The 27,179-nt window shown below is 48.3% G+C and overlaps 1 protein-coding gene across 6 annotated transcripts in view; it reads left to right on the top strand.

The window, feature by feature from the left end:
- The window catches only part of PUSL1 (pseudouridine synthase like 1), a 90,663-nt gene extending 66,911 nt beyond the window's left edge, over positions 1–23,752 (top strand). For 3 of the 6 annotated variants that reach the window (XM_029578400.1, XM_029578395.1, XM_029578396.1), the window contains 6 exons: positions 4,689–4,876; positions 11,103–11,252; positions 11,920–12,093; positions 19,542–19,596; positions 21,228–21,390; positions 23,572–23,752. In XM_029578400.1, coding sequence (XP_029434260.1) covers positions 4,689–4,876; positions 11,103–11,252; positions 11,920–12,093; positions 19,542–19,596; positions 21,228–21,390; positions 23,572–23,603 — 762 coding nt within the window. In that variant the 3' untranslated portion in view covers positions 23,604–23,752. Of the gene's footprint in view, positions 1–4,688; positions 4,877–11,102; positions 11,253–11,919; positions 12,094–19,541; positions 19,597–20,122; positions 20,236–21,227; positions 21,391–23,571 lie in introns of those variants that run through there. The other 3 variants (XM_029578397.1, XM_029578401.1, XM_029578399.1) reach the window with 3 other exon arrangements.
- The last annotated feature ends 3,427 nt before the right edge of the window (positions 23,753–27,179 follow it).

Below are 27,179 nucleotides of genomic sequence, written 5' to 3'. Positions count from 1 at the left end.
TTGCAGCGCTGGCCCTGAGCTCCTAGAACCCTGCAGTCATGGGCCCTGAGTCCAGCTACTAGGTGTCGCCATGAAGCCTGGGCCCTGTGCACTTAAAGATCAGAAGACCTGAGCTGGGAGTCTAATCCAGGACCCTCCTGGCGGCAGGGCACAGCAGCGCGGGCCTTCTTGAAGTGTGAGCAGCTTTCCAACTCTTGGCAGGATTGAAATACAAATCAGAGAGAACATTGGACGTTGGAATGATTTTGCTGCTGAACTGACAATTAAATTCAAAGAAATATTGGCAGCAGTGCTGCTTTTAGAATGCGAGAGGACGGTTAGGATCCCGCCCTGCTCGCCTCCTGGCCAGCAGAAATAATTTCACATGCACCCGGTGCAGGCGTGCAGGAGCTTGGTCTCTGGCTCATGTTTGCTTTGGAACAGAATGGACTTCCAGTGGCAAGGCAGAGCGGTGTAAGAGACTCGTCCAGTTTGGGCAGTGTCTCGGGTCACAGCCAGCATCACTAAGAGGAAATGGCCAGGGGGGGGTCTGAATTTCAGCTAGTGCACATGACCCAGCCACAGTGTCTGCAAAATGTGGACTGGAGGCCAGGGTGAGGGAACTGTGCAAGCAGAGTGGTTTTATTCGCTGTTTTGCTAGTTCCCCAGCCGTGCAGTGAGTATGTTGTACTCCATAAGAAGTAAATGCATTTCCTTTGCTTGCATTGTACATTAGTGTTTCAGGGTCTCTCTCTGGTCCAGCATTAAAAGTCATTGCATTGATTTGTGTATGCTCCTTCCCTTTGCTCGCTGCCTGCCAGGTTACACCTGTTTATCTGACCAGTTATAATCTCCTTACACTCATTTACAGATCAGCAAAGTGGCACATATCAAGTAGGAAAAGTTCTTGCACTAGTGACATCAGATTGCATGATTTATTTATTTATTTAAAATTTTTATATACCGACGTTCATCGGGGATATCACATCGGTTTACAGTGTAACTGAAACAGGCGCCTGGGAAGGCGTTTTACATCGAACAGATATAACGAATTAACAAAAGAACAAATGAGGAGGCGTTTTACATCGAACAGATATAACGAATTAACATATGAACAGATGAGGAGGGGAGATAAGGGCGGGAAATAGTCAAACAAAACGTTATGAGCAAAATTTACAAATATATATAGAGTATCAATATATACAAAGTATTCATAAATAATAGCAATGTCCTAGAAAGACAATTGTGTAGAGTTAGAAGAGAGAGGGGAGGGGACGGGGAGGGGGTGGGGGTGGGTAAGAGGGGTGGAGGGGGGTTAAGGAGTAAGCGAGCTGAGAGAAAAGGGGCAGGTAGGAGGACTGAACCGATAAGGGGCGATGAAGGACCTTAAGGTGGGGGTGAGGAAAGGGGGAGAGGGTAGGTGGGGATGAGTGGGGAAAGTGGGGAAATTAGGTGTATGCCTTGGTAAAGAGCCAGGTCTTCAGCTTCCGTTTGAATGTTTTTGTGCATTCTTCTTGTCGTAGTTCGACAGGCATAATGTTCCAAAGGGTAGGCCCGGCGATGGAGAGCGCTCGGGCTCTCGTGGAGGTAAGTTTGTAATGTTTGGGAGAGGGTGTAGGCATGGAGGCGAGATGTTGGTGTCTGATGGGCCTGTTGGATTGGTGGAGGCGGAACGATTCGTTGAACCAGTTCATTTCAGGGTTGTATAAAGCCTTGTGGACAAGGGAGAGAGCCTTATATTGGATGCGTGATGCAATTGGGAGCCAATGTAAGTTTTTTAATACTGGTGTGATATGGTCATTTCTGCGTGAGTTGGTCAAGATCCGGGCTGTTGTGTTTTGTAATATTTGAATGGGTTGAATGGCGTTGTTCGGTAGACCAAGGAGGAGAGCATTACAATAGTCGGTTTTGGCAAAGATGGTGGTTTGTAGAACTGTGCGGAAGTCGGGGGGATGAAGTAGGGGTTTTAGTTTTTTTAGGGAGTGTAGTTTAAAAAAATCCATCTTTTAGTATATTACTGATGAATTTCTTAAGCGAGAGATGGTCGTCAAGGATGACGCCCAGATCACGGACTTGCTGGGCAAATGGTGTATGGATAGGGGGGGGGGGGGGTTAGGATGATTTTGGGGTGAGATGAACATGATTTCAGTTTTAGTGGTGTTAAGAGCTAAATGGATGGAAGCTAAGAGCTTGTTTATGGATTGGAGCGTATCCTTCCAGATGTCCATAGCTTTTGGTAGGGAGTCAGTGATAGGTATGAGCAACTGGACATCATCAGCATAGACAAAGTGAGGCAGCTTGAGACTAGAGAGGAGGTCACAAAGGGGTAGCATGTAAATATTGAAGAGGGTTGCGGACAGAGATGAGCCTTGTGGGACACCCTGATTGAGGGGGATGGTTTTGGATTCGTGATTTCCTAGTTGGATTTTGAAGTTTCTGTTACTGAGGTAGGAGTTGAACCAGTTATGGGCAATACCTGTGACGCCAATTTCAGTTAAGCGTTGTAGGAGAATGGAATGGCTGATGGTATCAAAAGCGGAGGAGATGTCAAGAAAGGCGAGAATAAATGATTGCCCTTTGTCAAATCCTTTAAGAATATGGTCTGAGAGGGAAAGTAGGAGTGTCTCAGTGCTGTGGGATTTCCGGAATCCGTATTGAGCAGGTGCTAGGATACGGTTATCTTCGAGGTATTCTGAGAGTTGTTTGTTAACAGTTTTTTCGAGGAGTTTAGAGATGAAGGGGAGATTAGAGATGGGGCGATAATTGGCGAGGTCAGAGGGGTCAAGTTTAGGTTTTTTTAAGATAGGTTTGACGATTGCCTGTTTAAGGGGAACAGGTACTTGCCCAGAGTTGATGGACAGATTAATGATGTTTGTTAACGGTTTAGCGATGAGGCTAGGGATGGAAAGTAGATGTTTGGTGGGGATTGTGTCCGAGGGATGCCTAGCAGCATGCCAGGTTACACCTGTTTATCTGACCAGTTATAATCTCCTTACACTCATTTACAGATCAGCAAAGTGGCACATACCATGTAGGAAAGGTTCTTGCACTAGTGACATCAGATTGCATGATGCCGACATCCCCTGCCTCCCTGTCTCTTGCCCAGCTATTCAGAGGCACCCGAAAGGGCATTTGCCTTGGGAATGCTGCTTTTGCTTGGTCTTTCGATGCTCATGTACTGGACTAAATCGTGTTTCTGCCTGGTAGTTAGTTGGTTTTGACTCTTAATGATATGACATGACCTGCACTTTTCAGGAAAGGAGAACAAAGAATGAGCCTTTCCAGAGCCGGCAGGCTCTCAATCCCCCGACGGGAGTGATGAGCGCTGTAGTTTGGGAGAGACATTGGATCGGTGTGGGTGTGAGTGTGATAAACCACCTCCTGTTATTAGCAGTACCACAGTCTTTGTTTTTACAGAGGACTGGTTGCGATCTTTTAGTCGCGTTTTCACATTTCCCCCATTCAGGCCACATCTGTAGCACGGCCCCTGCAGCATGTGGAACATCTCCTCGCTGCCAAGAACTGAATGTGGGAACAGCGAGCCTTCCAAGCAGGGCAGCTAGCCAAGCATTTGCAGTGCAGGGGACTCCAAAAGACATGGAAACCATTTCTGAAACGTTGGTGAAGTTCTCACAGCGTCTGGGGCGTGCTGGGGAGAATGAACCGTCGCTCCCCGCGCTTCCTGGTGTCTGAGAGCTCCGTTCACATCTAGGCAGCTACGGTCCAAGACTTTTCTCCTGTTCTGTGTCTATAAGAATGAAAGAAGGGTTATGAGGAGGTGGTTTCCGGCCTGATTCCCAGGCATCCCCCAGCAGATCAGTTTCCTAGAATATTGAGATGACTTATTTTTCCTGCCGGTAACATTTACTTTGTAAGCGCTCTGAATCCTGTCTCTGATAAACTAGCAGGAGTCTGGAAGCTATTTCCAAGGCAGCTGCTTCAAGCTTTATTGACTTTGGTTACCAAAGCAAATGTAATAGACAACCCTATTGGATTAATAAAAAAGGATAAATAAAAAGTTTTCTTTTCAGTTTAGATTGACCCGGTACCTCCTTGCTCTCTGAGAATTTTTTTCTCCTCGAGTAATTAAAACTGTATTGGAATGGGAGTCAGAAAACCAGGGATGGATTGGACTCTTGGGATGACATGGGAGGTAATTTGGCAACACTAGTACAAAGCTACAAAAGACTGAAATGAATTACTCATTTAATCGTGTTTGGATTGACTTGGCCTGAGGTGGCGGAGCCAAGTGACCTCATTGTTTGTATCAGCCGGACAGGCTTTTGGCTCAGACATCCTATCCAGCTAATCCGCTTCCTGTGCTTTGTAGAGAGGGGGTAGTGCCCTGCAGTGGTGTGTGAGATCATTCAGAAAAGCAGGAAGTGACTCGGGGTAGCATGAGGAGGGTTTTCTTTCACTTAGTTCGGTCAGGCCATTGATCCCTTTCCAATTAAACCTGAACCCACTCCGTCTGACCTTGGACTTCACCTTGTTGTGAGGGAAGTCCAGAAGCTATTTGGCCAATTCTCCTGTTTTCAGTTTCAGGATGACAGAGCTACAAGCCAAGAGGCCTGAACTGGGACTTCCTTTTGGATCCCGGTCAGCTCCAGGGGCTTTGTGACTGATAGGCCGCACTGTACATTGTCACTGCCTCCAGAGCTCCGAACTGACATCTCTCTCACCCAAATCCTTCTTATATCTGCTTGCAGCGAGCGGCACAGAAGCTGAAACCCGTCAGCCCCATCAAGTTCTCCATCTCCAGCCGCACAGACAGTGGTGTGCACGCTCTCTGCAATTCCGCCCATGCTGATGTCCAGAGGGCAGAGGGGAAGCCTCCGTTCACAGAGGAAGTCCTGGTCAGCGCACTTAACTACCACTTGAGGCCTGAACCCATCAGGTAAGCCTTGCAAGGGGAAGAGACATTCTACTTTTATGTGACCAGTGCTAAAGTGTGGGAAAATGCTCCTGAGATTCTTCAGTGTAATGCAGAGCTCAGGAAGAGTCTGTTGAGCACAGAAAGGGGAAGCGACTTGCTCAGACTTTCACAGCAAATGGTACATAGGGGAGTCCAACAGGTCTCCAAGCTTCACAGCTTTGTGCTAGAAGCAGTATGGTACTGCGAGTCCAGTTGTCTCAAGGGATGAAAGCACTCCCTAGTTAACAGCATCAGAAACTTCTGCACTGCTGTGCATAGAGGAGACCCCGCCAGGAGCAGACTCTAGGTTAGAGGATGATGCTGTGAGTGTCTTGATGTTCCTCAGACACATGAAGTTTTCTGGTGTGCTCTGCATGTTGCAGGGCGTTGTTCCCATTAATGAAATAAACTCAGAACATTGGAAAGAGGACGTTTTTATTCCCTGAGAATTCCCATGGAGCAGGGCGTTATTCCCATTAATGAAATAAACTCAGAACATTGGAAAGAGGGCGTTTTTATTCCCTGAGAATTCCCATGGAGCTGGGCGTTTTCCAGGCAGTGTGCAATGGGAATGGGAAGAGCCAGAATGCCGTCATGCTTAGCTGCCTGCTCTGGAAGCCTAGGGGTGCTGTGCTCAGCAAAGTGGATGCATTTCTAACCCACATAGTTTTGTCATTTGCTGATATGTGCTGCGACTGGGCCTGTCTGTCTTTTTTGCACCTAGACCCGTGTTCTTATTGCAATATTGCTTCCCCTCTTCCATCCCTGCTTAATTTTATTCATTAATTTTAATTTATTTATTTATCGAGTTTTATATACCGTCGTTCGGTTTCGCCATCACAACGGTTTACAAAGTTTCGATGTTTAGCAGACAGTTCACACATTTATGTGGTTTACAAAGTTTCTGTTTAACAGTGTTCAAAACTTCATGTTTTAATCAAAGTTCAGCTGTCAGACTGTACATGTTATATTACATGCTTGCATTGGTTCTGCATGTTTATATGGGCCTGTAGGGAGGGAAATTATAACATAGAGTCATTGAGTGGTTTGGTAGGCTTTGGTGAACATCCAAGTTTTTAGTTCTATTTTGAAGGTATTTAAATTTTGCTGTGTTCTTAGTTCGGTTGGGAAGGTGTTCCAGAGTTCAGGACTTCTAGGGAAAAGGCTGTTTTGCGAGTTGAGGTAAGTTGTTTGGGGCAAGCAGGTGGAATTTTTAATAGACCTTTGTTAGCTGAACTGAGATTTCGGTTTGGTGAGTGGAGTTTTATGGATGCACTTAGACAGTTTGTTTTTCGTACCTTATTTTGTGTAATATGGATAGTATTTTGTGGACTATCCTGTATTTTATTGGGAGCCAGTGTAGTGATATAAATGTTGGAGTAATGTGATCAAGGTTTTTTGTTCCAGTGAGTATTCTGGCGGCTGTATTTTGAAGGATTCGGAGTGGTCGGATGGTGGTGAGAGGTAGGTTGAATAGCAGGGAGTAGCAGTAGTCCAGGTTGGAGAAGATGATTAGTTGAAGGACTGTTCTGAAGTCGTTGGGGGAAAGGAAAGGTTTTAGATGTTGTAGGGTTAGGAGTTTGTGATATCCGTCTTTGATTTTAGTGGTGATGTGGTTCTTGAAGGATAGTTCCTTGTCGATTATGACTCCTAGGTTGCGGGCATGGGTAACAGGGGAGATTACCGTCTTTTGGCTCATTATGTTGAGTGATGGTAGTTGCATGATTATTTCTGTCTTACCAATGTTTAGGATGAGTCTCATGTTGGTTAGTAGTTGCTTTATTTTGGTGAGGTAATTGGCTGTTATTTTGTAGGTATCTTCCAGAGTGTTGTGTATTGGGATAAGTATTTGGATGTCGTCGGCATATATGAAGTGGGTCAGTTTAAGGTTTGAGAGGAAGTGGCATATCGGGAGAAGATAAATGTTGAAGAGTGTCGCAGATAGAGCAGATCCTTGGGGAACTCCGGTGTCAAGGTTTATTTTCTTTGAGAGGGTGTCGTTGATTGACCTTGTAGGTCCTTTGTGATAGATAGGATGAGAACCATTGTAGGGTTTTTTCCTTTGCACCAATTTCGGAGATGGTCAGTTAGTCAATTTTCTCTTATTTATATTCGAAAGGAATGATACGTGCTTGTGATATCACACAGTTGCTTGGACAATATGCAACGTATGCTTGTGATATCATGAGATTGTTTGGACAATATACTGTCCAGTGTATCCTGGACAGCTATGTGTAATATTTCAGAAATCAGTTTGGCTACAAGTTCTGCCCAAGCTGTATCTTTTACAAAATGTGCTGTTACCTACCTACTATTTTGTATCAGGAGAAGGTATATTATCTTATGACCCTTGTCCATGCACAGGTTTTCAGCTAATAAAATGACTATCAGAGCATCACTGCAATGTCACAGACGGGCAAGGAGAGGGCAAAGAATGTATCTTTAAATGATTTTCACTGCCTCTTTTCCATTCATGAGCTCTCCTACCTGACGTTTCAAATATAGAGAAGGCTCATATTTCTGTGTTCATCGTGTGTGACAAAACAAAATGCCTTGAAGAATGGATATGTGCTGTGCGTCTGGAAGAAAGAGCAGAGATCAGATAAAGTTAGCAACAGCCCTTTTAGAGCTGTCATCTGGGCTACAAACATCAAATGAATTATTGGCATTCCCGTGGCTTTGGAAACATAAGGGAAAGCAGCAAGAGCTGTGCTTAATGTTTTGGCTCCAGCATGTGAGGCCTACCCCACACAGGAAAGCAGAGATGGAGCTTGGATGGCAGTATCGCAGCTGAGACATTTAAAAAAAAAACCAAAAAAACACAGGAAATATGGTCTCACACTTTAGTCATCATCCAGTCACCGATTTGGTTTGCTCAGATTTTGTCACGTGCGGGACCCATTTGTTGGCTAAGAAGAATGGAGAGGAGAAGAGAGAGCAGGGGAGGCCTGTGCACTCCAGTCCTCTGGTAAGAATTACAGCCAGAGGTGCGCCTCACATTAACAGGTGTGATTGCTTGGCCCTGGCCTCTTACCCAGGTGCTGAAAGTGCTGCCTAGCCTGACATGCAGGTGCCATATGTGGAGGATACTAACCCCTTGGGTTGTACAGCTGCTGAAGCCGGGCTATTATTTTTAGTTGCTTTCAAACAAAAAAAAATGTAAGCGAACAGTTCAGCTGCTTTGTGTTAATAAAGAGTGCAGATCAGTGGCTTCCCCACTGTAGGTCAGAGCGAACTCAGCAGCTACCGTCTCCCCAAGAAAAATATTTCTCAGCACAGGCTAAATTCTTTTTGTGTTTGCCAGAGAACAGAGACACTTTCATGTGGTTGAAGCTTTATAAGAATGGATGACAGTCAATAGGCTTTGGAAGGGGAACACAGAATCTGAGCCACTTGGTCTGGTGTCCATATATTTGTATAACTCATTAGTATCTGCTTTACCAGCCCTGGCTCTCCCTTTCTCGTTCTGTTATACTCTAATTGGGGTTGCCAGCAGTGGATCCGACTTGCAGGAGTCGGAGGACAGATGATGATGATATCCCCCGCGAATCTTCATTCAGTACAAGGCTCATCGCGGTCCATTACTGAATATTCACCAGTTGCTTCCTTTATACAGAGCACGAGCAGTGACCAGAGAGACCAAGACATAGCTTGGATCTACACCAGCTTGATACTCGGGGATCTGAAAATGCCTCCAGCGTTTACTCTCCATCGTGTACTTCTGACCTCTCCCCACACATAATTACTGGGAAGGCAGCGTAGCTCCCCCACCACACCTTGTGCAGCCATTTCACTTCCCAATCCCATCTCAGCTAGCTCTCTCATTCTCCTCTCCATGGCCCTGCTGCTGCCTCTCCACCTCGTGTCCTATCCCTCCTTTTTTTTTTTCTCCCCCCTCGCCTGGCATCTGGTTTCCCTTCCTTTCCCAGTTGCACCACCGTTCCCGCCCTCTCGTCCCAGCGAGCGGGGCGCGGGGGTCGCAGTGGCGCCAAAAGACTTTGCTCCTCATTGCGGAGGCGGGAGCAAGTAGTAGACGAAAGGCGGGAACGCGCGCGGGCTGAGCTGATTGGCTGCAGCGGGGCGGGCAGGCTCGGCTGATTGGCTGTGGGTGATGGGGAGGGTGGCGACCGCTGCAGTGCAGAGGGAAGGTCGCTGCAGTTGGCGCGCGGGCTGACAGATGTACTGAGCCGAGGGAGGCTACCTCGGGGTTACATGGCCGGTGTGCCGCCGAGTCAGACTTACAGATCGCCGCGTTTAAATAAAAATACGCGTCAACCTGCTTTTGTCTTTGGCGTAACGTTCGTTGCTGCTGGAGGTGATGGTTAGGGTGAAACATGGATCGAGCTTTGCCATGTTCAGGCACACACACACACATGCTGCCTTTCCCTTGTTACCTGGCAGTGCCCCCTCCATTGGATGACACTGCAATAAGTAATCCCTGTGATGAGCAAGCAAGACTGGGGATGATTGGAAGGTGGAAGGTAGAGGCTCGGGCTGTCAGATCCAGTGATGACTTTGCAGTGTCATCCCTGGATGCAGTGTAAAAAGGAACTTCCCGCAATAAACCCAGCAGACCAGCTGTGAGGTTAGAGCATGGCTTCATGCACAGGCAGTATGGAGACCTCGCTTTTACAAGGTGATCTTCCGCAGCAAGCCCTCGGACACATCTTGCATTGTGAGAGATAAAATGGCCCATCCTTTAAAGCTTTGCATCTCCCTCTGTCCTGTGCGGCCTTCCCTCGGCCTCCTTTCCATTCACAGCTGCACACACAGTCGGAATTTGATAGACGGCATCTGCCAGAGGAGGCTGAGCTGGAGTAATGACACACACAATACATAGGAAACCTGGCCTGTTTCCTGCTGCTGGAAGCTCATTAGTAGCCCTGCAGAAACAGCTGGCACTGAGCATACCCTGGAGGATCCGGGTGCGCAGGGAATTAAATCCATGGGAAACCTAATGATGGTTTTCTGTACATTCCTCTTTCTTGACACTTTACCCGCAAACAGACAAAGCAAAGATGCAAAAGCTTCCTTTTCTATGATATCTTTGTTTAGGCCTAGAAGCAGAGAATTGTACTTGAGAAGGCTAGAAAGCCCTTTCTGACTGGGGTGTTCCTTGTACCTGAGAGGGGGGGCCATGACCTCTGGATCTCGCTAAGTATTCAAACAGCCAAAGAACATAATGGAAGAGGAAGGTTATTGCAGTGCTTCAACACAGCTCAGATTCAGGAATCATGTGATGAAGTGGCTGCTCATTCTCCTGTAATCAAGATATTTCTAAAATCAGTTTTTCCCATTTTATGAGCCCAGAGACTTCTTTCAGGCAGTGAATTATGTAAGCTGTGCCTTATGGAGTCTCCTAACGCTGCTGTCAGATACCGTAGTTAACAGTCTGAAATATTGTACCTAGAGAGGTCATTTTCTTGGTCTGGGTAGGGAGGGGCAGCTGTATAGCTGTTGGGACAAAGTCTGGAAGATTTGTGACCTGTGGGAGACCTGTCTCTGATTCCTGAGCTTAGCTGTGGAGGATGTGGTGTTCACAGCCCCTAGCGGGAGGGAGGACCAGCCACTGCTTAACAACTACACCAGCATGGCAGGTTTCCAAGGAAGCCATGGTTTGCTACTACGATTTAAGAGGCGGAGAAGGAATAACCCTGGGTATCTGAACAGAGGATCATGGACTTAGGTCGGGGCAGGTTCTGACTGAAGTGCAAGCTCAAAGGGCTAGCAAGGAATTACTGAGCAAAACCCATGAAAAATTTGGCCCCAAATGTGTCTGAATACATTTACTCCTGGCATGTCTGTGTAGTGCCAAACATGGTGGAGGTCAGACATACACTAAGAGCTGATAATATAAATCTTTTTCCTTTTTTAGTTTTATTTTGCAAGCTCATAAAACATATTATTATAAGTGAGCCATTCTACAAACTGTCTGTGTATTTCTACAGGCTTTGTAAATGTAATTTCAGGCCACAGTACCTGTCTGAATCACTGTCCATACATTTTTATTGAGGATGACACAAAACCATGACATCAAATGGTCATAACACAGCCACAGAGATAAAATAATGCTTGCAATTAGCAAACAATAATTGCTTCTTATCCAGCTGCTTGACCTCTAACTTACCTTATTGTTGAAAACACGGTTAGTGTGGGCTGTACCTTGTCTCCACCAGAGTTTTACATCTCTCCTCTTCTTTACTGACAGCGTACTGAAGGCATTCCGTGTCCCGAGCAACTTCAACGCACGCTATCGTGCCCTGTCCAGGACCTATGTCTACCGTCTGGTAACAGGGTGCTCGCACCAGTCTCAGCTGCCTGTGTTTGATAGAAATCTGTGCTGGGCAGTAAGAGGAGGGTAAGCAGCATGCGCTCAGGCAACAGCCCACATCCATCCCCCTCAGCCTCCTTCCTTTCCATTCTGCCTCTCCTGCTTTCTCCTCTGGTGCCCCGAGTGCACGGGGGAGGGGGCACAACCCAGCAGAGTAGCAGGGCACGCAGGTTCTCGCATCTCTCTGCTGGAGATGTTCACTCCTTTTTATTATCATCATCGATAGTAGCCTTGCTGGATAGTTCTCTGCAAAGCAGTCAGAGCAGGACCCCTGGCGATCTCTGCTGAGCACATTTGGGCCTACTCCAAGAGTGAGGCAGGCTGCTGTCTTCCCTAGAAGCATCTCTTCTGCAGTAAGGCCAAGTCTGACCACATGTTCACTGGCATGGTTTCTCGCTCTCTCTCTCTCTCCCAGAGCCCCCAACTGGCTTTCGATCACCTCTCTCCCCAGTGCCTGCTGGCTGTCATGCAGAATCCTTCCTATTTTACATACCCGAACCTCCCCCTCCTCTTTCTGGGTTTTCTGCTATTGCTAATTGTTGTGGGATACGGGTGAATGATAGATGCTGGCTGAAAAGCAAATTACTCCTCAGGGTACAGCAAGCGAAAGTCAGCTGAGTGTCTCTCTGGTAAAGCTGAGCTATCGTGTGCTTGTGGCATGGATGCTGAGGTCAGGCTTTGCATTCTGCTGCAGGCCCCTGAACGTACCCGCCATGCGAGAGGCAGCGCAGTACTTGCTGGGTACCCATGACTTCAGCGCTTACCGATCTGCGAGTACTGACGACGTTTTTAAATCTCCAATGAAAACCCTCGTCCAGGCCGATATAACCCCTTCTTCTGGACACATGTCCCACCACCTGCCATACAGGTAAGGAGAAAGACCGGCCACACCCTCGACGCATCCACCTTAGTCCCGAGTGACTGTGCTCCTGCACGGACAGAATTTTATCTTTTCGGCACTGACTGCAGTGACTCATCACAGTGCAAAATTTAGTTTTCACATTTTAGAATCAGTTGTACATTAGTGCTTTTCTTTCCCCAAGGACATATGGTGTGTGTGCTGGCACAACACTTGTGCTTTTGTGCTGCAGCTCCAAATCAGATGCCTCCATTAGCTTGTGAGTGAGATCTGCTTACTGGCCTCAGGATGGAGAACTAGTGGAAAAGTCTCTGACAGCTGTAGTGTTCCTCTGAACTTTGTAAAATGTAAATGGCATTCAGAGAGACCATTTTGCCATTGTGAGAGCCTCTCCTGAGACACTTTGAGGGCAGCTTGCAAGCAGAGTTTCCCTTTGAAAAATCAGGGGATGCATACAGTGCGGCCACGATGCACCAGATCTGAACATGAAATCACCGCTCACACTGTCCCATTCCTGTCCTTACCCTGCCCCTTGGTGTCTCTCTCACCAAACCAACTGTGTTTACCGGCCTAAAAACTTTTCATTATTGCCGCCTTTGGGTTTAGGACAGAACTGAAGGAGTCCAACCCAGTGTGATGACCCCAAATTAGAACGACTCCTGTGTTTTAGTGAAACATTTCTGTGTTACTTTGTCTCGTTCATTAAGAATTCAGAACATGGAATGGGAGGACTGCGGGAGTTGCACAATCAGGTGATCCATTAATATTTGGGGCAATAGATGGATATTGTAATTCTCCTGTATGTTTAATATTTGTCCAAATGACTTTAAAATTCTCAAGAGCCAGGATGAAGGTAAGCACTGGCCTTCAGTGTCGTTTTCCTAGCATGTAACGGAGCAGGGTGGCACTGCACTGCTGACTTGGTGCTGGGCTGCTAGGCAAGGTGGTCTTACTTCATAAAATGATGACAAGCCCCGGGCTGTATATCTGAACCTTGGCCTCGTGCTTCAATGCTTTGCTGAATAATCTTCCTTTCGCTGGCTCTCGGTGAGGACAAAGACCCTGAAGCACACCAGATGCTCCTGTGCTCAGCCGTTCACGGAGGAAAGCCTTTCTCCGACTTCAGCAGTAGCAGTCATGTTATTAATGGGCCCTGCCTTGGGGACTGCCGAGAGATCTCCCGAGATACAATTCACTGTCTGCTTTTAACTCATACACTGGAGAAACAAAATTCAGACTCCAGATTCTTATGTGCATATACCTCGCCTTCACAGATATCTGAAGCAGGGAGTAGCACATTTCCCAGCCCCTCTCCTGCAAAACATGTCTTGCTGACAATTTATACAAAATCAGATTGTGAATGAGCTTTACTCTCTTATTAGTAGATGAGTGGGTTTGCTCTTGACATCCTTGCACTAAATAATCGGTCAGTACAATTAATAATAATGCACTGCACACATTGTAGCTTCACATTGATTCCCACAGAGGCTGGATTTACTATTCTGGCTAAAGATGTGAGGACTCATGCAAACTTTGTCTAAATATCCTGTAATTATAATTCTGAGGAATGAGAGGGGATGGGAGGCAGTTTGTGTTGGTGCATTGCTCTGACACTGATCCACACACACATTCTGTGACCCTGGGCTCCTACCTCCTGTATCCCTTCAGCTTTCTCCAGCTAAAATCCATTTAGTGATCCCAGTCCTAGCCCAAGGGCACAGGCTGGGCAAGACAAGCGAGCACCCGAGGTGCCAAGCTGGAGGGGATGAGCCTGTGAGCCCGGCACCCAGTGCCTGCTCCCTCTGCAGAAAGCCCGAGAATGCATGCAGCGAGCTGTGTGACCTGGAGACTGCTGCTCGACCTCAGGCCTGCCACCCCAAGCACCGTGGCGCTGCATGCTAATTGTTCCTCCCCAGAGGCGCCGGCGTCCTCCTCCTGCCTGTGCTTTTCCTCAGCTGGGATACAGGGGCCTCTCTCGGGCTCCAGTGCAGGTGCAGCAGAAATCAAAGTCGTCTTCTTCCTAAGTGGCTTTAAAAACAAGTCTGAGGAGTCCGTTTGGATCATGTGCATGACATAATCCAGCTCTCCGTCATTCCACATAAAGCAGGCTGGGTTTCTGTCTGAATCGGCGCCACGTCTGCTGCCTCCATCAGGCCCTGTGTTGCTAGGCGACAGCGAGAATGCCGTTGGAGTGCAATCTGTCCACAGGGCCCTGGCGCTATGATTTATTCATCAGAAGGGCTTCCCTGAATCAGCATTATTAATTCATCGCTGCCATGTGAAAGCAGGCTCCGGACTTTGTCTTTCAGCTTCCCTTCCACTGTGTTCGGGTCGCGGTGGGCAGCTGAGCCATTGCTCTAAGACCCTAGTCAGGGCCTGAAAGCAAGGCCTAGAGTTAGAGTAGTACAGAGTCCTTCGGGCACACTGTCCCAAAGCCCTTCCCAGTCACAGGTAACGCACCAAAATATGTGATGAGGCATTTCTGTAATTCTCCAGAGTGACCAGCCTTGTGGGCCAGAGCTGCGGAAGGCTAAAGGGACACTGGCAGTGTGGGTAAAGGGGAAAAGATGAATCTGGCTCTGCATTGTGTCTCGTGAACATGCGATGCCCAGGGTGCAGCTGCAGGGGAGGTGCGTGTTGGCGCGGCAGCTCGCCAGCATCTGGCTCAGCCTCGTGGACCAGTCCTGTGGCTTTGATTTGCATCTGGTTGCAGATGTCAGCCATTTTCGAATCCCCCTTTTTTCCGCCCCGCCAGTGAGCCGTTCATCACTGAAGACACATCTGGGCCAGCGTCTGGATGAGAGGCCGTTCCTCCGCAGCCTGGAGGAGGATGAAGGTGACTTTGTTCTCGGCCCCCACCCCCCGCTCTGCATGCTGCTCTGGAGATAATGTGTCCATATGCGCTCCTTCTTCCATAACGTCCAGCACTGCTTTACATAATGCAATTGTGCCACTGGCGCAAATATGCAGGCCAGTTGCTGACTTATGAGCTTTCCCTGCTTTGCGCTTTCTTTAACTTGATCCATATGTCTGTAATTTACAGCCGTAGAACCTCCTCTCACTGTATTTGGGATCTCGGGGGGTATTTTTCTCTAATTATTAGCCTGTACAGTCCAGATGTTTTGGTTATTGGATTTCTCTGAAGACAAGCAATGGATGGTTGAACTCATAAGTCACCACCATGTAAAACTCGGTCCTGGATCAGAGCTGCCACTGACCTGGTTTTGATAGGGAGCATTTGGGGCCAGTTCTGGCTTTTCCACACCTCACTCCCGTTGCATTTTGGTACTTGCAGTGTGGATTTCAGAAGCAGGACTACAAATATCTCTGCACTGGGATTTTGCTGAAAACCTCAGACTGACAGGCAGGTGAACGGTGCTGCTGGGGCCGGAGTGAGGGCGGGCTGGACGTTGCATTTGCCTTGCGCCCCTCCCAAAATGGCTCATGAGTACCATCTATAAGTTTGATTTTTAGAGGTCCTGCTTCTTACCCTCCATAGCTTGAAACTTTCCTATGTTTATGTATATAGTGATTTTGCTGTTCTCAATTTTATGTAAGGGCCCTGCCCAAAAGTTAACCTGTTTGCAATGTTATATGTAAGGGTTCTGCCCAATGGTTCCTGTTTAACTGTAAACCGATACGATGTGTGAACGGTTATCGGTATAAAAAAGACATTAAATAAATAAATAAATAAATGTTTGCAAACAGCAATGTATCAGAACCCTGCTCTGGTGATGAGGAGACGTCACGTGACTTCCTGTCTTCTGATCCCCCCCCACCCTGAATCATTCTGGAAGTAGCAGTCTTGTTTCTTACTAATGAAAGCAGGGCTGTGAGTCCTGGGATGGAAGCTCCCTGCTGGCGCAGTGTGACTGGCTTAACCGCCATGGGCATTGGAGCCGTAGAACATTCCTGCTAATGGCGTCAGCGAGTGGGAGGAGAGGGTGATTGCACGCTTGGCTTTTCTGTGGGAACAGTTTCCACCGGCCAGGCTTAACGGTTCTGGCCCTTTATCAGACGTTGTCTGCCAGCCGCCTGCAACAACAGCAGGTGATCCACAAGCATTAGCCCGGTCCCCTGCACTCGCCTCCCTTTTCCTTAAGAATCTCTCCCCCCTCTCGTCCCCCGCCAACTTCTTTCGCTTTTGATGGCAGATCCCACAGTGTAGTGTTCCCTGCTGAGGTCCACGTTCTTCCTTTTCCCAAGACTTCAAATGCAAACCAGATGTACAGAGCCCCGTCCGCTTCCCATACGCCGCATTCTTGTGTTGCGAGCGTGAAGCAGGCGGCAACAGCTGTGGAAAAGGCAGCAGGATCTGAGGTTTCATCCCCTCCGAAAAGGGGAAAAACGGCAGCACACTACACTCCATTTGTATAATTAGGGAGGAGTCTGACCCGGCGATGGGTTAAGAGAAGTTCTGGGTGTACGAGGAGTCCAAGACTCCTCTTTGCTACTGGTGCTGCCTGAGCCTTGGGCAAGTGACACTGTCTGCCTGTTGAAAACCAAGCGTTTGCCCTTTTTCTGGCTTTCCCAATCAACAAATATAAATTAAAATGCATTCTTAGCTGTATATTACGGCAGCCATGAAAGCAGATCCAGTAAGCTGGAGCTCCTGCTTTCCATGTTCTCGGTGTGCAGTATGTGCTACAAATGTGTATGCAGTATAGATACACAGATACAGACATGCACTACACTGGACGAGGCTCGAGTTCACCACAAGGGAAAATAGCATGTGCTGCACCGTTAGGAATCTCTGCACTGCATTCAGGGAGAGTGATAATGCATTTGTGTAGCGCATTTTACTAAATGTAATTAAAGTTAAACAGAGGAGAGGGGCCCTGGCTACTTTACAGGAAAAGTGCTGATGGTGCCAGAAGTGGGACTCTTCCCGTGTTGCATCCAGTGTCCAGTAGGATGCAGGCAAGGATAAGCCAGATGTGGACTAAAGCATGGAAGCGATCTTTTTTCACTCTTAGAACATGAATATGCTCCTGACATGGTCACCAGCTGCTTCTTTGCACACTGACGTTCGGCCAAGTTGCATCAGTGAGTTCCATGTTCCTGGCTGCGATAAAACACACAGACCGTGCAGAGGGGTTGGAAGCGAAGGAAGCATGGTAGAACAGCATCACCGAGAGACAAGTCTGGGAATTAACAAACGTTCACGTTGCCCGAGAGGGCAGCTCCTGCATTTGGACAGGTGGCCAGGTAGTTTGCGGGTAAAGCTGATGTAGAATCCTGCATCTTAGCTGCTGCGAGCTTCCACCTTGGATCCAGCAGCAGGATATTTACACTCCTCAGCTGCTGGGCACAGGATGACTGAGTTAGAAACCACTTTTCCAGCGCTGAGGCAGGAAGGTACTTGCAGCTGCTCTTTTGCACAGCGTAAAGTCATCTTTAAACATATTATTTGTTGAGGAAGCGTAGGAGCACTTAGAGGGCAGCAGCAGTGCAAAGGTTTCATACCGAGCTGTTTTTGAATCAGGTCAACAATTCACTTCCTCTCTGGCTCCTGAAAGCGCAGTGTAGGGGAGAATGAATCGCTATACAGCATCCCCACATTCTGACTGGCTGAAACTCTCCTTGTCCCGTATAGAGGATAAATTACCTCTCTAAATCCAGTTAAAAACATACACGGGCTTCCATAGCGCCGCACTGTTCGTAGGATTAAATCGATGCCTTCCTGCAGGGACGTAAGAGAGTGTGCTTACATTTTCATTTTCTCATCTTCCTGCGCAGTTTTGCCCCCGATCGGCTGCCCATTCAAACAGGAAGTGCAAAGTAGATGCAGGTACTTAGTGGTAGCTCATTTTTCAAAGGGAAGCTCTCTGGTAGCTTAGCTGCAGCCATCCACACTCAAACGTCTGCTCCTTAAAATCGCCCCCAAACTTTCAATGTGTTATTGAATTGCTTAAATTCTCCTCGTGTTCTCCACCTGTCGGTGCTCTTTTCCACTAGGGAGTGCCATTAAGTCTCTTCTCTCCTTTAGTATAGCATGGCAGTTAATTTCTGAGCGATGCACCTTGCTAAAATGTTTTCTCTGGTAGAAATGTGCTGGGAGGGTACCCAGTCGCAGGGGTCTTAGCAGTGCCGGTGCTGCTCAGAGATGGCAGCTTGCAGGGGCAGGATCCTGCCTGGGTAGTGGATCTCGGTTAAGGATGGAGGATTCATTAAAAGGAAATTGTGGTGTCGGTGGGACACTTGTGTGTCGATAGTCCAAAGAAGCACAGTAGCCAATGTTACTTTGGGTTGAGAGGGCAGAAGCTGAGGTCTCCCCCACGAGGCAGGCCATGCATTCATGGCCGTGCTCCTGCATCTCCCATCCAGTGTTTCTGGCACCCAGCTCACCTCTGACCCTTGCTGTTTAATGTGGCGCTGAAGGTGATTTGTGGCACACGCTCCCGCGCAGCATGACTTGTGGAGCCCTTGAGCTGCTTCGTGCAGCTGCTTGGTTGGCTGCATGCCAGTCCTGGCCTGCAGTTTATGAATCCAACTCTGTGCAAGCCAAAGATCCCAGGGGGCTGCAAATGCAGGAAGCGGTGCAGAAGAATCCCAGTTTGTTTTCCCAGCGCTTTATAAGCTTCCTCTATCACAGTGGCAGGAGCAGGCCCGGCTTTAGGCACAGGCGTCAGAGGCAGCTGCCGAGGACATCTAATCTTGAAGGTGCCAAATACTGAAGCTTCTGCGCCATACCCCTTCATAGAGGTGCCAGTGTGACGCTCTGCTCTCCTCTGAAGGTGGAAACCCTCCCCTCTCCATTTTCCATGCTCGCAGCGGGGACCCCTGTCCCTACCCTCTGCTCCTGCCTATGGCTGCCAGAAGACTCGCACCGGAAGACAGCAGTAGAACAGCTAAGCAACTCCTCGCTTTCTCCTGCTGTCTCCTTTTTCACTTTTTCTCTGCCCGGCCAGCTTGGGTGACACTCTCAGCGAGGGCAGGCAGATACACAATGCTCTTTCTGTCACTGGATCTCATGTTCACCAGCAGGAGGGAGACGTTTGTGGTTTGCAGACTGACAGGTGACAGGGGACATCCACTGCAGTGTATGAGGCCAGTGGACGACTTTCCAGATTTGCTCTTAGTGTATAACTGGGGCAAGAGGAAGTGTCAATCATGCAACAGAGAAAGGAAAATAATCAGCAGGAGAGCGTTCTGGCAGTCCGAGGAGCTCCCTGCTGTTTATGATGCATGGTGGTTTTTTCTTATCCTGTTTAGAAGGTGAAACTTTATGCGCAGTACCAGAAGCGTTCCTGTGTGGATGTCATTATTCCCCGTTACAAAACAATGCAGCACTTTTTCCTTGCCATGTAATGCATGCGGTGCTGCAGGCCTCCGGTGTCGTCCACGTTACAAGAGGCTCGCTGAGCTGTCTCACAGTATTACACTGCATGGCCAGGGCTCTTCCATACTTTCTCTTCCATATTTCTAACCAGCAGTTCTCCGCTTGCCTCCTGAAGGGAGCTGCAGTTCTGGGAGCTGACGTTCAGTAGCAGATCCTTTCTCTACAAGCAGGTACTGAAAGTTTTTTATTCTCACAACTTGATTACCATTTCCACATGGGAGACGGAAGCTTATACCAGGGCTGACAACACTTTACAGCTCTTGAATATGACGACACCTGCACTACATCTATGGCAAGCAGTAATAGTGAGGGGGAAAGGGAAGGTGGGACTTGGACAGAATACAGGGGCATAGCACCGTGTGCTCCCAAGCGCCGTGTGCTGTGGGATGCATTACGCCACTTACGGTCCAACGGAAGCAGCAGCACTATTGTGCACAACAGTCCAGAAAGGTAGGAAGCTGTGACCTCTGGTGGCCAATGTGTAAAAAAGCAATTTGTGAATTGCAGTGCCTGCCCAGTCCTGCTTTGTCTGCCATTGGTTTACTTCTGTATCTCAGGAGAGTGACTCCAGCTGTCTGAAGCCTCTTCCTACCCATGAATGTGACTCCCTCTTCCTACCCCACAGGCTGTCGCTCAGAGCTTTAATTTTGCAGGGTGTCTCTGGTGAAATGGCCTGAACTCCCCTCTCTCTTTCAGGCTGCAGCGCCAGCCCAGGGTCAGCATGACAGACTGCCTTCGGGAACGTGGGAAGCAGATGATGTCTCGTCCCGTGGGAGTGAGGAGAAGGGGCAGGGGGGAGAGTCAGTGAGGTGGGTGCCAGGCCCGAGGAGCCCCCTAACACTTCCCTGACCTGATCATGTGGCAAACCAAGGTCCCCCCTGTGGGATGGAACCCGAATAAGATAAACTGAAAGGCTTCCTGCACTCATAACCCGAGTCTGAAACTGTGAGGAGCTATTTCTTAAAGCCCAGCTACTCGGCACAGACTGCAATGGAAAACAAGTGGAAACAGATGCTCTGATGTGGCAGGGAGTTGGGTGCGGGCGGAGGGCTGGAGCACCGAGTGATGCACACACTGGATTTAATCTGAGCCCTGAATAGCTTTGTGGAGGAGTGACTGCAGCGCTAGAACAGAAGAAATTGTCTTGCTGATTATAAGCTGCCAGAAAAACACAAATGTTGAATGTTCGAAGACTCTTAACTACCTCGTCCTTCTAAAGATGTAAGAGTTGAACTCTTTCTACCAAGTTTTTAGATTCAGTTCTCCTAATCTCAGTCATTAAGCAATACAGTGAAGGAACCCTTCCATCCTTCCCCGGGAGACTAGAAACCAATTCACTGCCCGCAGGATAAAGCCATGTGCTTGCCGTGGTTGGACTAAGCCAGTGCATCAGCCTCCACTCCCTCAGTGCAGAGCTTTGCAGGTTCCCAGGGACTGGAACGGGTTCTCGTTCAGCTGTCACAGTCCAGGCGGATCGGAAAAAAACGAGCTGAGCTTTCCAGAGCACGTGATTCCCCCTTCTTTCTCCAGAACTAGACCTCTGTAGGATGGCATGTTTTAGAGTAACTTTGTAATTAATTCCCATGCCTGCTATAAACTGGAAGTAAATAGGATTTCAGCACAGAAGCCAAAACAGGGTTTTCTGACATTGCAAGCCAAGGAAATAGATCTGTTTGTTGCACTGGTAATTGTGAGAGCAATAGAGCAGAGTAGCAGCCAGGGAGTGCACAGGGAGTGTGCTGCTTGTAAATAAGGCATGAGAGCACAGCTCGCTAACCCCTTCTCTCTCTTACCATGGCAGGTTCGCAGAATGACCGGCATTCTGGTGGCTGTGGGCCGGGGAAGGCTGATGGCGCATCACGTAAAGGAAATTTTAGAGACGAGGGATCCCCTGGCTTTTCCAGAGAATGTCATCGCTCCCCCCGATGGACTTTTCCTCAAACACGTGGAGTACGATGAAATTGGTACGTGAGCAGCCAGGGCCCATCACACCTTCCGTGCATTACACCTTCCGTGGCAATGCATTTATTTATTTTTTTTGAACAAATATTTGTAGAAAGAGTTAAGAGAGTCTTAAAGCTGCAGGGCTAGCTGTGGTTCCCTCAGCTTGCGTGTTGCTTGTTTGCTTATCTTCATGCCGTTTCGTTCTTTGCTGATCATTCTTCACTAAGGATTCCACCACCCAGGGTCCCTGGCCCTTTTAAGTAATACTTTTAAAGGATGAAAACTCCCCCGGCTCCTTCCAAGAAGGCGAATATTACGTAATCCTAACAATACCAGTTTCACTGCTGCTGCAGCTGGATCCATTACAGCGTTACCTGCTGTAATGTTCAACATTTTTGTAAGGCCTCACCTCACTCTATACATGCAGAAGGCATTCTAATTTTTATACCAAAAAATCAAGGGGAGGGAAACACTATTCCCATCAAAAGCATATATTTATAATATTTTTCAATTATTTATACATAAGGAGACTGGTATCATAAAAACAGGCGCCTACTGTTGTCTATCCACAGTCTCCCGCCCACACAGGGCCTCATACAGTATCAGCTCTTATGGCACCATAATCATAATCATGTACCATCTCCCCTGTGTGATTTTTTATTTTTTTATTTACTATCTTTTATTGCAACTTTATTACTGAAGAATAATTATAAATGTTAAAAAAGCTTTAACTTAGTTGTAACCTTGGTATAACCACTAGTTACTTAATTTTCAAAAGAGATACTTAGCTCAGGTAGCTGGCGAATAAACGAACTGTTTCACAACGCTGTATTATTTCATAACTAGTTATGAAATAATAGTGTTTCCCTCTCCTAGATTTTTTGGTATATATTAGGAGAGGAGTTGGCTTTTGTGTAGTGATTGATATTCTAATTTTTATATCATCTACATCAGAGAGATTTCCAAACAGTGATTTTCAAAGAGCCGTGCAAGGGATTCATAGCTGGTTGACTGAAGACAAGTTATCACTGCATATTGCTAAAACCACTTTCATGTGGCTTGGGAACTAGCCCCTGTAATATACCCAACTCTGTTATAGTTAAACAAGCTTCTCTATTAGTAGTCTTTGAAACTAGAAATCTTGGTGTTATTTTTGACAGTAAGCTGACCATGAGGACACGTTTGAGGAGTGTAACAAGAAAAGCCTTTTATAAACTGAAATTGTTAAAATTGCTAAGAAATTTTCTAGTTTAGACCAATCCTTCAGGTCTTAAGTGTTCTCTGGACTTGATTCTGGGTTTCCCTAAGCACTGCAGCTGGTGCACAGTGCAGCTGCCAGGCTGCTGAGGAGAATTGCACCTTCTGAACATATTACTACTTTTCTGAGTCCCTTACATTGGCTCCCAGGTAAACAGCAGGCACTTTTAAGCTTTTGCATTCTGAAACTCTCTGTATATACTAGGGAGAGCACCATGCTCTGCTGGACAGAATTTACTGTCACTTCCCACTTTGCTTACTGCAAACTTGAAGTCCACTTTGTCCAAGGGATTTCCTGAAGTAAGTGCACTTTACACACGTAAATGGCTTTGGAAAATTGCTGCGGTATAGGTCATTGAATTGTCCAAGGGATTTCCTGAAGTAAGTGCACTTTACACACGTAAATGGCTTTTGAAAATTGCTGCGGTATAGGTCATTGAATTGTCCAAGGGATTTCCTCAAGTAAGTGCACTTTACATATGTAAATGGCTTTTGAAAATTGCTACGGTATAGGCCATTGAATTGTCCAAGGGATTTGCTCGTGTAAGTGCACCTTACATATGTAAATGGCTTTTGAAAATTGCTGCGGTATAGGCCATTGAATTGTCCAAGGGATTTCCTGAAGTAAGTGCACTTTACACACGTAAATGGATTTTGAAAATTGCTACGGTATAGGCCATTGAATTGTCCAAGGGGTTTGCTCGAGTAAGTGCACTTTACATATGTAAATGGCTTTTGAAAATTGCTACGGTATAGGCCATTGAATTGTCCAAGGGATTTGCTCGTGTAAGTGCACATGGCTTTTGAAAATTGCTACGACAGTAGCTACATTTATATGTGTAAATCCTTTTGAAAATTCACCTGTATGTGTCATGTGGGGCCTGGAACTGGCTAAGGCAGAAAGAAAAGAATTTTAACCCATCTTTGCTTTTCTTCTTTTACAGATTTAAAGACAGATGACATCTTAATCAGCTAAAAAGTGTTTTTGAGTCTTTGATTTTGTAATCAAAGACTGCTGCTAATTGTATGAGTGAAGTTTATATCACTGTTGGAAAATGAAGGGAGGAATAATTTATCCTGGTGCATGACGTTAGCGTGTATTGTAAATAAACGAGATATATCTACTGTGACGCTCCATGTTTTATCTTTCTCTGCTGCAGTGCCCACGCTGCCTCAAGCCCAAATTACTTATTGCTGAAAAATGAAGATTACTCTGCTGCTTTTAAAACCTGTCACAGCTACTTCCTTTACCAAGGTTGGTTAGAGGGATGGAGAGACAGAGTTCAAACTGCAAAAGAAAATTATTATTTACCTGCTAATTTTCGTTCCTGTAGTACCATGGATCAGTCCAGACAGTGGGTTATGTCCCCAATCCAGCAGATGGAGTCAGCACAAGCTTTGAGGGGGCGTATCCATATATACTACTACCCCCTCTGCAGGAGTTCAGTATCGAGTATATCAAAGCCCGAGTAGAAACCCCCGAAGGATCAAGTTTGTGGAAACAGATAATGAAAACAATTGTAACCGCAACAAGTAACTGCAAACATCCTACCAACTTGTAGGGAGCTGTGAAAAACAGCGAAAAGAAACAACTGTGAAGACACAGAACACTGCGAGCAAGAAGCAGCGCAGAGCTGAGCAGGATCAAGAACCCAAACGCGGTGGGCGTCTGGACTGATCCATGGTACTACAGGAACGAAAATTAGCAGGTAAATAATAATTTTCTTTTCCCTGTACGTACCTGGATCAGTCCAGACAGTGGGATGTACCCAAGCTTCCCTAAATCGGGTGGGGTCCTGCGAGGCCTGCTCGGAGAACCTGCTCGCCAAAGTGTCCAGAGACCGAAGAGGCGAGGTGCAGACGATAGTGCCTCGAGAACGTGTGTAACGATTTCCAGGTGGCTGCCCTACAAATTTCCTGCGAGGATACCGAGCGAACCTCCGCCCAGGAAGCCGCCTGAGAACGTGTAGAATGCGCTACGATTCCGGGTGGGGGAGTCCGACCCGCCCCAATGTAAGAAGCAGCAATGCCGGCCTTCAGCCATCTGGCAATGGTAGTCTTCGAGGCCTGAGACCCCTTCTTAGGACCGGCCCAGAGTACGAAGAGATGGTCAGAGGTCCGGAACTCATTTGTAGCCTCCAGATAGAGGCGCAGAGTGCGCTTGACATTCAAGAGACGGAGAGACTTCGGCTCTGAGGAAGAGAAGGACGGCAACTCCACCGTCTGGTTCACATGGAATGCAGAAACCACCTTCGGAAGGAAGGAGGGAACAGTGCGAAGCGAAACTCCAGAGTCGGAGAAACGGAGATAGGGCTCTCTACACGACAGAGCCTGCAGCTCCGAGATGCGTCGAGCGGAACAGATGGCCACAAGAAATACAGTCTTGAGAGTGAGATCCTTTATCGTTGCACTGCGCAGCGGCTCGAACGGTGGTCCCGACAGGGAGCGAAGCACAAGGTTAAGACTCCAGGAGGGACAAGGGTCCCGTAACGGAGGATGCATATGCTTGACACCCTTGAGAAAACGAGCAATGTCAGGATGCTGTAGAAGAGAGCCCCCATCGCTCAACAGCGAACCAAGGGTGGCCACCTGAACCCGTAGTGAATTATAGGCGAGCCGTTTTTCCACCCCCGCCTGTAGAAACTGAAGGATCTGAGGTACAGAAGCCTTAGCGGGTCTCGTGGCCTGGCTGGTACATCACAGCTCGAACACCTTCCAGACTCGAACATAGGCCGATGTCTTTCGTGCCCGCAATAGCGTGGATACTACCACCTCCAGGTAGCCCCGACGCCGGAGGCGGCGCCTCTCAAAAGCCAGGCTGCAAGACAGAAGAATTCTGCCTGCTCGAAAAATACCGGGCCCTGATGTAGGAGCTGGGGGAGGTGCCCCAGCCTGATTGGCCCGTCGATCACCAGCTGTAGCAGGTCCGCAAACCAGGGTCGCCTGGGCCATTCTGGGGTGACGAAAACCACGGTCCCCTGATGGCTTTCTATTCTGCGGAGCATCCTGCCCACCAGGGGCCATGGTGGAAAAGAAAGATATGGCGGCCACGGGAGGACCAGGGCATCCACTCCCTCCGCGCTCTCTCCGGCGACTGAAGAAGCGTGGAGCCTTGGCATTGAGAGCGGACGCCATCAGATCCAAGTGGGGGGCCCCCCACCGATGGACGAGAAGTTGCATTGCTTTGTCGGAGAGAGACCACTCTCCGGGTCCAGCAGTTGACGACTGAGGAAGTCCGCCTGGACGTTGTCCACACCGGCGACGTGCGAGGCCGCTAGCCGGACGAGATGACGCTCCGCCCATTGCATCAGCAGCGCCGCCTCGAGCGCGACCTGCGGGCTGCGCGTGCCTCCTTGTCGGTTGATGTAGACCACGGTGGTAGCGTTGTCCAATAGGATTCTGACTTCTCGGTTCCGAAGAAGCGGGAGGAAATGTCGCAGAGCTAGCCGGACCGCTCTGGTTTCCAGACGGTTGATTGACCACTTCGCCTCCACCGTGGACCACGTCCCCTGCGTGGCGCTTCGATCGCAGACTGCACCCCAGCCTGCTAGACTGGCATAGGTGGTCACCACCACCCAATTTGGCAGATCGAGGGACATGCCACGGGCCAGGTTCGGTGGATCCAACCACCAGCCCAGACTGTCCCTGGCATTCTGTGGGAGCGGGAGAATCATCTGATAGTCCTGCAATACTGGTTTCCAACGGGAGAAGAGCGCCCACTGTAAGGTCCTGAGGTGCGCGAAAGCCCAAGGTACAAGGTCGATGGTGGACCCCATCACTCCCAGGAGTTGCAGGTAGTCCCAGGAGGTGGGCTCTGGTAACGCAGAGAACCGTCGTGTGTGATCCCGCAAGGATTGAGCTTTGTCCTGGCGCAGAAAAACTTTGCCCAGTAGGGTGTCGAAAGTTGCCCCCAAAAAAAACCCAAGCGTTGCGAGGGCATGAGGGAGCTCTTGGAGAAGTTCACTACCCATCACAGGGAATGTAGAAACCGTACTACTCGAGTCACCGCTGAGCGTCCATGATCGAATGACTTCGCCCGGAGGAGCCAATCATCCAGATAAGGATGAACCAGGATGCCCTCCTTCCGGAGAGCTGCCGCCACAACTACCATGATCTTGGTGAAGGTGTGCAGCGCCGGTGCCAATCCAAACGCGAGAGCCGTGAACTGAAAATGCTGGTCCAGAATTTTGAAACGAAGGAAACTGTGGTGGTCCGGGCGGATGGGAATGTGCAGGTAGGCCTCCGTTAAGTCCAGGGAGGCGAGGAACTCCCCCCGATGCACCGCCGCAATCACTGACCGGAGCGTTTCCATGCGGAACCGAACGACTCGAAGGGATTTGTTGACTTCCTTGAGGACTAGGATAGGCCGGAAGGAACCGTCCTTCTTTAGTACGACGAAATAGATGGAATAGTGGCCAGAGCCCACCTCTCCAAAGGGCACGGGCGCAGTAGCGCCTATCTCCCGGAGTCTGTCCAGAGTCAGCTGCACCGCTCCTCTCTTGAGGTCCGAGCCACAGGGGGAAAAGATGAACCTTCCCTGCGGGGGGCGGAC

The sequence above is a fragment of the Rhinatrema bivittatum genome, chromosome 15, assembly GCF_901001135.1.
Source record: "Rhinatrema bivittatum chromosome 15, aRhiBiv1.1, whole genome shotgun sequence".
Classification (NCBI taxonomy): domain Eukaryota; kingdom Metazoa; phylum Chordata; class Amphibia; order Gymnophiona; family Rhinatrematidae; genus Rhinatrema; species Rhinatrema bivittatum.
The sequence above is the reverse complement of the archived record's forward strand: the minus strand, read 5'-3'. Positions and strand labels throughout refer to the sequence as shown.